Below are 14,696 nucleotides of genomic sequence, written 5' to 3' on the forward strand. Positions count from 1 at the left end.
ATTTTAATCACGATTGTTAGAATTGCGCTCTTTGTAAGAATCCAAGGATTAACCCCCATGTTTGCTTTATAAACAGTTTGTCTTTTTTTTCATCCTTATCCCAACAATTGAAAATAAAAAAAAAAATATAAAATTAAGGGACAAGGTTTAAGAAACTAGTGAGTTAATATCTGGAGATGAAAATTTTTAGAATATTTTAATTCCATTCATGAAATTTAATTTTTTGGATAGAATATTATTAATTACTTTTTACAAAGATTTTGTGATTCACCAGCCCCAATCCAACAATTAACCCAGCACAGTTCAACCTTTTGATCCGGATCAAACCGAAACAACCAGATCCGCCGGCACTTAAACGGGGCCCAGATCCAAAAACCAACCCAGCGAGATCGGAAATTCTCAAATACACATTTCAGAAACATCTTTCCATTGTCGTCTCGTTTCAACTTAAAGCTCTCTCTCTCTCTTTGTCTTTGACTCGCTTCAACTTCACGATCTTCTCTCGTCACACTTCGAAGGTTAAACGACGACGTTCAGTTTCGTCTTCTCCGATCAGGTTTTCCCTTCACGTTCTACTTCTCCAAAGCTTTCCTCAACTTTCTATCTTCAAATCAGATCAACTTTTACTTAATTTTCTGAAACCTTCTTTTAGCTTTTACAATCTTTAGCTTCTCAAACTAGTTTTTCTAACTTTTTTTTCTTCTTCAAATTAGCTTCAGTTAAGTTAATTAAGTAGCTTAATTTAGTTGAAAAGTTGTTTTATGAAGTAGATCTGCCGATAATTAAGCTGAATAAAAATATTTAATTGTTTCTAGTTTAAATTTTGCATGTTTATTAAAATATGGTGTTCTAAAGGCTGATTATTTTTTAACATTTGTATATAGATTTTGTTTTTTTGGTGAGAAGTGAATGTTGAATGACATGGAAAATGGAAGAAGGAATAATAATAAGAACGAGGATTCAAGAATGCGAGGGTTTAGGCCTAGTTTGAGAGGAATGATGCTTGTGGTTGCGGTGATATGGATTGGTGTAGCTGCTTTGTATGGTTTATTGAAGCCCATATCAAATGGTTGTATTATGACCTATATGTATCCTACTTATATCCCGATATCCAACACGGAGGGTGTGTCGTCTGCGAAATACGGATTGTATTTGTACCATGAAGGTTGGAAAAAGATTGACTTTACAGAACACTTAAAGAAGCTCAATGGAATTCCCGTTCTTTTTATTCCGGGCAATGGTGGTAGCTACAAACAGGCAAGGTCCTTCTTTTACAACTGTCATTAGTATTAGCGTGCTTTGTTGTTGTCGATGCAAAAGGAACTCATAAGTATGTTATTCTGTTTGTGAATGGCTTCAAATGGTGTACAATTCACAAGTTTTGGTCTGTCTTTCAGGTGAGGTCTTTGGCAGCTGAATGTGATAGAGCTTATCAAGGAGGTCCTCTTGAACGTACATTCTATAGAGAAGCTTATCTAGCTTATAAGGAGGGAGGGAATGCGGAAATTGCTGACATTCAATTACCGAATCAATATGCTAACAGGCTAGACTGGTTTGCTGTGGATCTTGAAGGTGAACATTCTGCAATGGATGGTCGGATACTTGAAGAGCACACTGAATATGTAGTATATGCTATACACAGGGTATTGCTTTTATCATTTGAACTTCTTTATTTGACTGAGTGTGTGAACTCAGTTTTAGTTTTAAGTATCGCCATTTGGCACAGAACCTTGAATGTTTTGTACATAGCTATGTGAGGTCACAGTTATACTTAATCTGCTTTCAGTAATTCGAAGTGATAAATTCCTTGACAAGATAAATTGACTGAATCTTTGTTGCATGAGCGAAAGATGTAAGTATGCCTGGTTCTTTTATATAATAATATATATGTATATATATATGGAATGAGAGCAAAGAAAAATGTTATTTTGAGAGTAAAATGGTGACGCAATATGTTATTACATCAAATATTGACATGCTTGTTTGTTTGAAACTGTCTTACCTGGCCATAGAAGAATTGAATTATTTTGCTTAATTTTATCATTGAAGGTTCATTGATAATAAGTCTATCCTTGCAGATTCTGGACCAATACAAAGAATCCCATGATGCCCGGGAAAGTGATGGTGCTGCAACAACTGGTAGCTTGCCTAAAAGTGTCATATTGATTGGCCACTCAATGGGTGGTTTTGTTGCTAGAGCTGCAACAATCCACCCCCGTCTCAGGAGATCAGCTGTTGAGACTATTCTAACTCTTTCAAGCCCTCACCAGTGAGATCTTTGGGATTCTTGTCTATCATTTTGTATAAATTTTCTTGTTTTTTCCTTTAATAATCTGCTATTTCCATCCAGATCACCTCCTCTGGCTTTGCAACCATCCCTGGGTGACTATTATAAAAGTATAAATCAAGAATGGAGAAAGGGATATGAGGTTCAAACCACTCGGACAGGGCATTATGTGTCTGGCCCAAAACTATCTAATGTTGTTGTTGTTTCCGTTTCTGGTGGTTTTAATGATTATCAAGTATGTCTCCAATTTCTGTTCTGCTGTGTCGTTTGGATCAGATTTTTGCTTGAATAAAAAGAAAGGGTGCTTTATGACTTAATTGTAACTGTATCTTGTTTGAAATGTTGAATCTTGACTGCCAGTGCACGTGTGTATCCTGTTTTCGTTTCTGACTGCAGGTTCGCTCAAAATTAGAATCCCTTGATGGTATTGTTCCTCCCACTCATGGATTTATGATAAGCAGTACAAGCATGAAAAATGTATGGCTATCCATGGAACATCAAACTATTTTATGGTGTAATCAACTCGTTGTGCAAGTAAGTTGAATATCTCTTTCTACACTTCTTATTTCTTTCTCTTCTCTTGGATAGTTAGGTTGGGAGAGGGATTTGAACTAGGAACCTCCATTTTGGTATGATGTCTGACCAAAATCGTCACATTGCTTCAGCCTTTCATAGCACTTCTGCTCTTGACATTTGAATGTAAATGTTTCATTTAGGTTTCACATACCCTGCTTAGTTTGGTAGACTCCAGAACAGGGCAGCCTTTTCCTGATACTCAAAAAAGACTCGCCATATTCACAAAGATGCTTCATAGTGGAATACCACAAAGTTTCAATTGGAAGATGCAGCCTCAGTCACCTTGGTCAGCTCAGGTTCTTGCTAAGGACGTAAAAGACACTGCTGGTATTATCTGTCCATTAGGACATAAATGTTACAGTTTTATTTTTTTATGAAAACTTAGGAATTCTTTTCTTGAAATATATCTGCATGATAATTATTCTAGAGAAGAATTTACTAACATTTGGTTGAACAAGAACTGCTTCTTGAAATGATAGGTAAAATATGATTCCTGATGATTGTAATTTATGAAATGTTATGTCATGTTGCAGTTTCAGAAGTGCATACCTTGTCTGACTGTCCTAGCAGTTTTCACTGGAATGATGATATCCTTGAGAGGGATTTGTATATTCAGACAACCACTGTCACCATATTGGCCATGGATGGAAGAAGGCGGTGGTTGGACATACAGAAATTGGTAAGCTTTATATCACATCTGAATGCATTTTTGCATAAGCAATGTCTACCCTTCTATTGCCCAAATTTTTATCTCCTGGAGGCAGAAATTACTTCTAAGATGCAAAACTTTACTAAACTGCTCCACTGTTGCTTGTTTAGCCTCAGCTTGGTAATCTGTTGACACCCTGACAGCCCCCCTTCCCCACCCCAAAAAAGGCAAAAAAAATAATAATTTGCACCTTTTCCTGTATTTTATGTCTTTATAGACAATGCTTTCACTTACATTTACTTTTACTTCTATATGTAGGGGTTAAATGGAAAAAGCCACTTCATATTTGTGACGAACCTTGCCCCTTGTTCTGGAGTCCGAATTCATCTATGGCCCCAAAAAGGGAAATCTTCTTCAGACTTGCCTGCCGGTAAAAGGGTTCTGGAAGTGACGTCAAAGATGGTTCAAATTCCTGCAGGACCGGCACCACGGCAGGTAGGAAGCACTGTACTTTTTGACATTGTTATTTGGAGAAATATATTATCGCTTGCCCTGGCTGCTGTTTGTTCTGTGAACTTATTGCGAGTTTGTTGCAGGTTTCTTGCTTCTTTTACGTGTAAAACTGAAATAGTCTTAGGGAAGTTCAAAGTTTTAATAGCAGATTTTGTTGGTAAATTTGTTTGCATAGGATCAGCAACTGATTGAGCCTTCTGATTTTAACAGTAATTTGGTAGACATTGTCACTCTTTTTTAAATTCATTGCTACCAGGTTGAGCCTGGAAGTCAGACTGAGCAAGCACCTCCATCTGCTTTACTTCATTTGGGTCCTGAGGAAATGCATGGCTTCAGATTCCTGACTATCTCAGTTGCACCTCGTCCGGTAACATTCCTTTTACAACATCAACTATATATGGACTAGGGTTGTTTCTGGAAATTTGTTTTTCTCTTTATGCTTATTCATCTTAAGAATTCACCTCTATGAGAATACATCATGAAACCGTCAGATACTTTTGATAGGTTTGTGCTTAGCTATCTATATTTGAAAAGCATTTTCCCTTACAGTAAAGGAATAGAAAGCTAAACTATGAAATCTAAAAGGATGGATGTGTGGCAACACCTTTTAGTCATTACTATTTTCTTTCTTTTCCAATTTTCAACCTATGGTGGAGCCTATCAAACTTGAGCCAATTCAGAAGACCAAATCTTAGTATGCATGTGAATGATGCATATTTTTTTGTATGCCAAAATGTTAGGCTTTTCATATTTTCTTTTCTGTTCCTGGACTTCTAAATGGTTGTGCTGCTCTCTCATTTAACGTATAGTGCAGAATAATTTGAGTAATTGTGTGCAGTGACTTTGTGGTGCTCAGACTATTTCAGGCAGGCCTCCACCAGCCACTTCCATGGCAGTTGGGCAGTTCTTTAATCCAGATGAAGGGGAAATAGACTTTACTCCTGTATCGATGCTTCTATCAATACACTCCCATAAGGTGAATATCTGAAATGCAGCCATATAGCTTTCTAGGGTTTGGAAACTAGAACAAAACCTGTTTACTGTAGTTTCACCCTCAAAGACAACTGAAAATTGTTTGGTCTATTATTTCAACAATGTGCAGGATATCTTCTTGAAGGAGGACCACCCCCTTGCTTTCAATATGTCATTTGCAATTAGCTTAGGCCTTTTGCCTGTTACTTTTTCTTTGAAAACTGCAGGCTGTGGAATAAAAGATTCTGGACTTCTTGATGAAGCTGGCGATAATGGAAACAATAGTAAGAATCTTAACATCTTTTTTGTTTTAAATGCAATTCTGAGATTCTAGAAGCTTGTTTGGTCACCGATTCTTATGCCACCTATTAAGCCAGCAAACTTTTGCTATGGTTTATGATTGCTGGATATACTCTATTGTTAATGTTTTCATGTTGGCTTTTAAATAGTTTAATATTTCTTATTCTTTTCGATTCATGATTCTGTACTCATTAGTTTTCCTCTCTTTTCTGCTGAACCATCCAGAGCTGTGCAAACTGCGCTGTTTTCCACCTGTAGCACTTGCTTGGGATCCTACATCAGGTCTCCATGTATTTCCTAATTTGTACAGCGAGACTCTTGTTGTTGATTCTTCCCCAGCACTTTGGACTTCTACTGGGTCAGAGAAAACTACTGTTTTTTTACTGGTGAGCCATATCTTTTCTTGCATGCAAGTGTTACTTTCATTTCAAAATTCAGTTGTTCTGTTCTTAAAATTCAAAGCTCTTTTTCTTCCTGATACCACTGCAGCTTGACCCTCATTGTGCATATAAGGCAAGCATAGCTGTTTCTGTAACCTCTGCGGCTAGCAGATTTTGGCTTCTATATTTTTCACAGGTGCTCCAATCTAATCCTCATGCTAATTGTTTTCTTTCTTGGTTTTGGATTTAGATGCTAGCTTCTATTAGTTCCAAAGATGATTAAAAAAAAGTAATTTGTTGAATGATGCTTTGAAATGCTATGACCTCTAGTTGAGTTCACTTGGGTGAAGATTTTGTGCAATATGAACATACTGGTATTTCAAATGGTATTACCTGGTTCTTTACTTTTGATAACTCACGGTGTGTTCCTTGGCACTGAAATTTTGTGCTGTAGTCTTCTATCTATAACAATTGTAAATGCCAATGTTTTCCTATAGATTCTTATGAAAATAGTATAATGTAACAATGTGGATCTGTAACTAGAAGCTGTTCATGGTGAGATTCTCAAGAGAATTAGATGTCCGAGAGATCTGTGCATGAAATGAATTATTGGAAGCATGTTATATAATAGCCTATAGTAGTGGATTTTCAGACATATGCACCATCGTCAACTGTTTTTTGATTTATATTCTATTTGCACTCCATGATATTTATATGATATTGAACTCCTCATACAGATAGCTGGCTTCTGTGTTGCTGTTGTATTTTTTGCTCTGATGCGACAAGCACATGCAAGGCCGATTCCTTCTATACTGAAAGCTGTGGAGTCCAATTTAAGAATGCCATTCCAGTTTTTGCCTTTTGTTGCTGTCCCCATTTTGCTTTCCTTGTTATTTTCCTTTCTAGTATCTCAACCATTTCCTCCATTCTCTAGCTTCACCATTGTGTCGATAATTTGCTACCTATTGGCGAATGGGATTGTTATTCTACTGATATTGGTATCCCAGTTGGTCTTCTACGTGGCTGCATATTTACATGTTTTCATAAAAACAAGGTTGGTGAACTCTACCTTTCTTGTTGTACCATCACCTGAATGTCAAGTTGATATATTTTGTGAACAAACAAATATTTTATATATTTGAAAAAAAAGAATGAAAAGTTAAACAGGTTTATCTTTTATTTTACTTCCAATTTCTGTTATAATTTTTTGGAATTCTATCTCTTTTTGATAGAGTTGTGTGATTTCTCATAGATAGAAAGCATATAAGATTCATTGCTTTTTTGATTTACTACCTTGTAGTTATATAAAAGGTTTAATTGATTCCAGGTGGCAACTATGGGAAGGAAACTTTGGCTTTTTGTTTCTTCACTGGTTTATGAATCTTTCTTCGAGGTTCTTTTCATTAAAGGTAAACTCTTCACCTCAACTATCTATACTGACTTAGTTTCTCAGGCTCCAATCTCTCAAATTATTTGGATTTAATATCATATTGCATATACCAAAACTTTTAGAAGTATAATTCTGGTTAAATAGTATATTTGCTTTTCTGTGCCTCTAAATGGTGACCATGTCAACCATTCCACTTCCAAGTTCCAACCCTGCATGAATCATTGTTCTTTCAAATTTTCATAATGGAAAGGTACCACTTGTATATGAGACTTGTAAGCATGGGTAATTGAATTCATATATATTGATTACGAGTATTTCTGGTAGTTAAAGATTTATTGCCATTTGTCTTAATTTTATGTGCACAGTCAATACCTTACATAAATACTATTTTGATCTTGATTTACTTTGGAAATAGGTTGTAAGGATTCTAAGAGCCAATCCGTTATTTGTTCCAATATCTGCGGCAATTGTTTTGTCTATGTTCGTACATCCCGCACTTGGCCTATTCATACTGCTCTTATCTCATGCTTTGTGTTGTCATAGTTCGCTGTGCAAGTAAGTTCCTGTTAACTCTATCCTTCCCATTGTATTGGTTCCTTTTCAATGTAGTATTCAAAAACTTCTTCCATAGAGTTGAACATACTCTGGATTGTCGGGACTCTAGCATTTACAACCCACTAGCTTCTGCATGCATTTTATTTTGCATCTTTTGGTAAATACTGAATGCATTTGCAGGCATGCTTAAGGTGATATTAAGTGTTACTCCTTTTTTTTGGTAACAGTTCTTTGACAGCCTCATTGCGCAGCCATGCACGAAAAAAAGAATCCGATTACAAAACTGAAGGCAATTATTTGTCTCAGCAACTCAAACCCAAACCCGGTTCCCCTTCAAAAGAAAACAGCTCAAGTTATATTCAGACACAAGAAGATATCTTCCACCTTCGGCATGGCTTACTGGTGCTGCATATTTTGGCTACACTAATGTTTGTTCCCTCTCTGGTGTCTTGGTTGCAGGTATCGGATTTGGCCAATTGTAATGCCTTTCCCTTTTTGAGTTTTCACAAAAATGCATCCATTTAAATTTCTTTTATCATCTTGTGGGACCTATTTTGCGATTGCAGAGAATAGGGATGCATCAGAGCTTCCCAAGGTTCCTAGATTCGTTCCTTTGCATTTGTTTGATTCTTCACGGTATCTTTAGTTCGGAGTCATTGTTAAATTCTGAAGTGCCCCTTCCACGCATCATGGGTAAGGAAGTGAGACTGAATTTGATCTACCTAACTGCCGGAATTTACTCCTATCTCTCTGGTATGGAACTGGCACCCTATAAAGTATTGTACGCCATGGGTGCCATCGGGATCATTTCCTTTGCATTGAGTATCTTACAAGCATGGACAGGAGCAACTCGGTTTGGAAGACGAAGGCATTGGCACAGACACTAAAATTGAACTCACATTTCGAAAACTTACAAAACACCATTAACTCTACATGAGCTGACATTGTCGAGTCCTCAAAAATGGAGTTACAGGTACATCCAATCCCTCATCCATTTTGCAAATGAGCTTTTGGCGGGGAAGAAGGAACTCTTTTGTTGTACTATTAAAATGGCAGGGCCCAATTTTTTGTGACTGCCATGATCAAACCTAGTTTTGGCATTTCAATTTGAGCAAAGAGGAGTGAGAGATTGGTTTTTCTAGCCTTTTTTTTTTTTAATTATTTTTTTTTCATATTGAAATTGGCTGTTCTGTTTTTGGGGGTTTCGACCCTTCCCCGATTTACCCATGTGAAAAAAATGTATCTTAACATAATTTTTATTTATTTTATTTTTGTCTTTGTTTTATAAGAGAGATCTTTTTAGAAGTTACTTTTAAAAGTTATTATATAAAAGTTTATAAGACAAATAATCTTCTATTAATGTTTACTAATTTATGTACGTATAAATTCTTAGCTGACAGATACTATTGTAATAATCAGGATAACGTAGGTAGGTTTGATATTAAAGAGTATAAAGGAAAAAAAAAAAAGAACTTATTGGTCTGCCCTAACCCTTAATTAATCATCCATTATCTAAACTAACATTAATGTTTGGAGACAACTGGGTATAATTTGCAAACGCATCATGTTACGAAAGTGTTGCCTACACATTTGCATCTTACGAAGATATATTCAATTTTCTACTAATCCTACGGATACATGTAAAACGTGATTTTACACGTATTTGAATATGCGTCAAAATCTAAATGCCTTACAAGAAATAAAGAATATGAATCAATTAAGAAATCCACATTTCGAAGGAGTTTGGATGACTATTCCAGTTTTCCACTACCAAGAGATAAAAGTATAGCAAAGAGATCTATATGTCACAAGTTTGATGGTTGCAAGGAGAAGTTCCCATTGTTATACAATCAACTGAGAAATAAATAGTTACACCTTAATTCACAGGGGAAAATAAATTATTACCTGACTACATCCCTACGTGTTGTGCAGCACTCCAAAATAAGTAATCGCATCCCCACCGGTCACCAATCTTCCGTTGGAAAAGTTATGTATTATACAAAAACAACAAAATAGACCATCCAATAAACTCCTAGACGGAGGGTACATACTATCAGAAGGGTTAGTAAAAGAAAAAAAAATGCAATACATTAACCCAATCTTATGACCGACTGACCAACCGACAGGCAATCATGCATCGTTTTCTTTCTCAACCGAATAGCACTGCCACAATTTTTTTTCCCTTCACTTGAAACCTCTGAATTAATACGAGAACTCATTATCTCGACGTGAGATGTACTTCTTAACCCATATTACAATGTCCTCGGCACAAGCCTGAGCCTGAGGGGTCTTTAGAAGTATGTCAAGGTTTGCAAATTCATGAACTGCATCCTTATACTCCAACACAGGTGCAACAACATTTACATTCCGTAGAGCCTCTGAGTAAGCAATAGCCCGGTCTCTCATCCAGTCATGTTCTGCTACAATGGTCAGTGTCGGAGGCATGAGCTTCAGTGGTGGACTCCTATCCGGGATGAGCGGATTGCCAGCTGGGTGGTCCAGACTGAGCTCTTCCTCAGGAAGAAAGAGTTTCCATGCAAGCGTGCACATTTCCTTGTCATAGAAGTAAGTGTTGGCCAACTTTTTTTCAGACTCTGTTGGGACACTTCCAATGAAGAATGGGTACATGAGGACCTGTGCTACAACCTTGACAGGGTCGAAAAGCTTGCCTGCCTCGACTGCTTTCCGAGCCACATAATCTGCAATGTTCGCTCCACAACTTACCCCAAGTAGAACACATCTGTTTCAACAATGTCACAATTCAAGATTAGGTAAAATAAAAATATAATGTATGGATGCAAGATAGAAAAGAGGGATAAAATACATTAGAGAAAAGCAGCGCAAACACAATTTGCAAATATTTTAGCTCATCCAAACTTGGCTCCTTCAGATAGATTCATCCTAAACCTCAACGATGAATTTCCATTATTTGGATGCCTCCATCCTGCATGACAACTACATACTAGACTAACGCCAGAGATTATGATCAGAAGTTTATTGATCAGATCTGTTATTTCAATTTTTCATTTTTCATAAAGTACTAGTATCCAACACCCATGTCAGATGTTTATCAAAACACAGGCATAAGGATATGACGTACCAAGAACTTCACAAATATGTGAAAAACTTCGAAAAATTAACATAGCTATGTCTGGAACATGTCCATATTTGACACTCATGCTTAAATCGGAATAACATCACTCGAAAGACACAATAGAGAAAACAATACAATCTACTGTCAACAAGACATTAAGAGCTAACTCAAACTCTTGAACATATACTCTCTTGAAGGACTTCAATAATAACATGTGAAAAGAAAGATATGGCAATTTACAATGCAAATTAGAAACTTTAGGCATAAATGACTCAACAAAAAGTATTGAATATCATGTTCAAGCGAAGGTAAGTATATGAATCTGCTCACAATTCAAGAAGACTCAAATGCATGAACGATATGAGAGGATAAAAACATGAAAGTCTAGTTAGAAATCGTAGCTATTAACGAAAGAGGTCCCTTAGATAAGCAATTGAGCAACCAGCACCCAACCTAATGGAAGAAATAACTCTAGCCAAAAACCAATGGCAGATTCTTAAGGTATCTATTCTCTTTCTGATACTCATTTTTTTTTTTGGAAGTATCCACGTATGATATCCGTGTTTGACATATATCTAAATATGGATATGGGAATATGACCCCACAAGGACCCTACAAATCCAATCTAAATTACTTTCAAAACGTTTATAATCCAAACCTCATTTCAAATTCAAGCTTATAAGGCACATTTCCATAATGAAAGCAAATGAATGTGTGTCACATCTACAACCGATCACCTTAATAAATCTGACTCTTCATTTCTCTTAAAGAGCCTGATTTGAGACCCTCATCCGACACATATCCAAACATAAGAATGAGGATATGGTCTTAAAAGCCTCCAAATACATGTCGAACACATATCTATCTTTGACACTCACAAACGAATTTGAGTGATATAGATCAAAACTACCTACAAATTTGAGGTTATAAACTCAAACTTCTCGGATCAAATTATACATATCTTTAACCACAGCAATCAATAAATTAAACAACAACAAATTCATATCAAATCAGTAGTTAAAATGACATCAAACACATAAAGTATAACAAAAACAAGCACAATCAATGATCAAAACATCTCATTCATGCCACCATCAAATTATACTTGACAAAATCCTACTTTTTCAACCAAATCAATCAGTAGCAAGAACAAATGCAACCGAGATCAAAATTTTATATAAGTACAAAAAAAAAGGAATTTAAAACCTTGAACGATCTCCATGAGCTGCCAACCATGGCTCAACCACGGAAGCCCCAATGGCATCCACAATATGTCTTTGAACTTCAGCCTTTGTAAACTCAGCTCCAACACCACGAGCCCCACTCATCAACTTACTACACTGCTAAATTCGCTTGCTTCCCTAGCCAATGCAACACCTTCAATCCGTCCTCAAACGCCGCCGGATACTTATTCTCCGGCGCCAACCGATAACCGACCGCCACAACTATAACATCACATAATTTCGCTATCCTTCGACAGAAGAAATCGTTAGCTGCTGAATCATTGCTTCCACTTACCCAACGGCCGCCGTGAAACTGCAACATTATTGGTAACTTTTTACAGTTTTGAGGTGATGGTGCGTAACCTTGATAAGCATTATTATCGGATCTTAAATCTAAACCTTCGAAGCTGCTTCTTCTCATATCATTTCTGGGAGCTTCCATATTAATCCGGCCGTAACTCTTCCTCCGTTGAATAAGGGAAATGGGGTAAACTTATTGGGAACATTTAGGCTTGGTTTTCTGGCCGGTTTGCTCGGGAGGGGAAAGGGAGGATTCAGGGAGGAAGATCCGAATAGAAAGGGCAGTGAAAGGGTCGATGTGGATGTCTTTAGTGGCGACACCGTCGGTGAAAGAAGGGTTGGAGGCGGAAACGGATTCTTCGGGTCGGGTTGTAATACCGTATTGATTGTGGGATTCGTTGAGAGGGGTTTGGACCCGATTCTGCAAACGCCGTTTGAAAAGGAACTTGAAGAATACACTGTTTAGTTTTACAGCCACGCTTGGCATTTCCCTCAAATGTCTTGGTTTTACAACCAACAAAATGAAAAAAATATATATATATATATATATATTATGGTTTTTATTAAGAAAGATAATTCTGGGTATTGATTTTTCAGGGATTTTCTTGCTCGGTTTACACTTCTTTGTTCTTTTTGGTTAAGACTTAATATTGAGGTAAATTAATGGTTTTGGAAGGGGAAAGTTTGAAACTTGAAAATGTTTAATTATAATTGAAATTTCCACAGGGGAATTGAGTAATTAGGGCTAATAAAATCTGGGACGGTCTTGCTTGAAATCTCAGGGGTTTCATTTTTTTTTTCTTCAATGGCAAATTAGAGGAGAAAGAATTAAGGAAAGAAAGGAAGGGCAGAAGCGCGCCTGAGGTGGATGATGGGTTTTTGTACTTGGCTAGCATGCATGCATGCAACTACCAACTTTATTATTTAACAAATAAAAATAAAAAAAAAAAAAAAAAAACTTAATAGCAAATTTAGCCACTAATATTTATTTATTTTATCAAAATGATTTTAATTTTATTTTTAACTTCTTTTGGCTATCAACTTTTTTTTCAAACTGTTTTTCTAACATGATGAAAGTACCGTTAAAAAATTAATGAGAATGATGTAGAATTTTATATGTAAAATAATTTTAATAAGGTATAATTTATTATTTAGATAATTCGATAAAATAATTATATGTTGATTTATTAATTATCATTTTAACATCTCTCAGTAATCAAATGAACGCATTCATTTTGAAAACTTTTTAGATAATTATATTTATTTTTTAAATTAGGATTTAATTTTTAATTTTATTTATGATTTAATTTTTTATTATTTTTCATATGTAATTATCTTATTAGGTTATTTAATTAAAACAAAAATTGATGGTAAAAAAAGACTCAAAAATACAATTAGGACCATTTTGATAAAATTTATAAATATTAATGACTAAATTTATCATTAAACCTAAAAAAATCTAGCGAATTTTTAACGTGTCTTTTCGGTGAAAGGCTGTTGGACTGTAAGATGATTTCACTAAAATTATGTATTTTTATTTTCTAACACCATATTAATTCTCTTTAATAAAATTTTAATCATAATTAGTGTTATTAATTAAATAAAAATAACAAACAATAATAATAACCATATTTTGTTCAAATAGATTTATGATTTATGATATGGTGTTGATTAATTATGTTGATGTAAATATCAGATAAGATTGAGGTTGTAATGACGTTTGTCGATTCACTTCGTTTGTTTAAGAAAGAGTGAAGAGCCAATGGTGGTGACCGATGTATGGTTAAAAAATGGGTTTTCTTATAGGGAGCTTGAGACTTGAGAGAAAGATTAGGAATAGATGAAGCTTGGGGAAGAAGAGTCCCCTTCTCTGTTGTTTTCTTCTTCTTCTCTTTATCCCCTAACCCTTGGTCATGATGGTTTAGTTTAGTTAAGTTGTCATAGGATTATTAGGATGTGATTGGTGGGTTTTTTATGAGACTTATATAATAATATTATATATATAGCAATTGTCCTCTCGATCGAGAGAAAGGTTATAAAATGATCGTATTCGAAATAAAAAAAAAAAAAAGAATTAAGTCTCTATATTGTATGCTTATATTGTATGCTCGGCGCTTCTTCTTTTTCTTTCTTTTTCATTTATTTATTTTTTACTAATCTCGTACTTGTAAAGAGTTATAAGATTACTTGCATATGAGCGAGGTACTGGCAAGATACATTGCTTGCTTAATTTAAAATTAAAATATAAGTACACGCATATTATTAATAAATGGGTGAAGGGTTGGCAAGAAATGCCAATCATCAAATTACACATGATCACTACTCTTGGAAGTGTATGAATATACTAAATGAGCAATATCCACTTTGGAATACCTACTTTGTAACTTTGCAAATTTTAGTTAAGTGTCTTAAAAGACTAGAAGTGGTTTTTCTGTTAGACTTACCGAGCAATTTTCT

At 35.5% G+C, this 14,696-nt stretch overlaps 1 protein-coding gene and 1 pseudogene across 2 annotated transcripts; one reads left to right on the forward strand and one right to left on the reverse strand.

The window, feature by feature from the left end:
- The first annotated feature begins 26 nt into the window (after positions 1-26).
- Positions 27-8,910, forward strand: LOC108489410 (uncharacterized). 2 transcript variants are annotated; one of them, XM_053019892.1, is made up of 19 exons: positions 27-556; positions 885-1,262; positions 1,398-1,643; positions 2,079-2,269; positions 2,351-2,522; positions 2,684-2,821; positions 3,004-3,190; positions 3,397-3,542; positions 3,831-4,007; positions 4,282-4,392; positions 4,882-5,001; positions 5,128-5,281; positions 5,523-5,683; positions 5,787-5,873; positions 6,415-6,731; positions 7,005-7,086; positions 7,483-7,622; positions 7,850-8,081; positions 8,189-8,910. In XM_053019892.1, the coding sequence occupies exons 3-19, from the start codon at positions 1,587-1,589 to the stop codon at positions 8,507-8,509; spliced, it is 2,793 nt and encodes a 930-aa protein (XP_052875852.1). In that variant the 5' UTR covers positions 27-556; positions 885-1,262; positions 1,398-1,586; the 3' UTR covers positions 8,510-8,910. The 2 variants fall into 2 exon arrangements, with proteins under 2 accessions (XP_052875852.1, XP_052875851.1); XM_053019891.1 differs by having other exon boundaries at positions 1,403-1,643.
- A 524-nt stretch (positions 8,911-9,434) lies between these two features.
- On the reverse strand, positions 9,435-13,129 carry LOC108488806 (probable carboxylesterase 11; annotated as a pseudogene).
- Positions 13,130-14,696: the final 1,567 nt, after the last annotated feature.

The sequence above is a fragment of the Gossypium arboreum genome, chromosome 10, assembly GCF_025698485.1.
Source record: "Gossypium arboreum isolate Shixiya-1 chromosome 10, ASM2569848v2, whole genome shotgun sequence".
Taxonomy (NCBI): Eukaryota; Viridiplantae; Streptophyta; class Magnoliopsida; order Malvales; family Malvaceae; genus Gossypium; species Gossypium arboreum.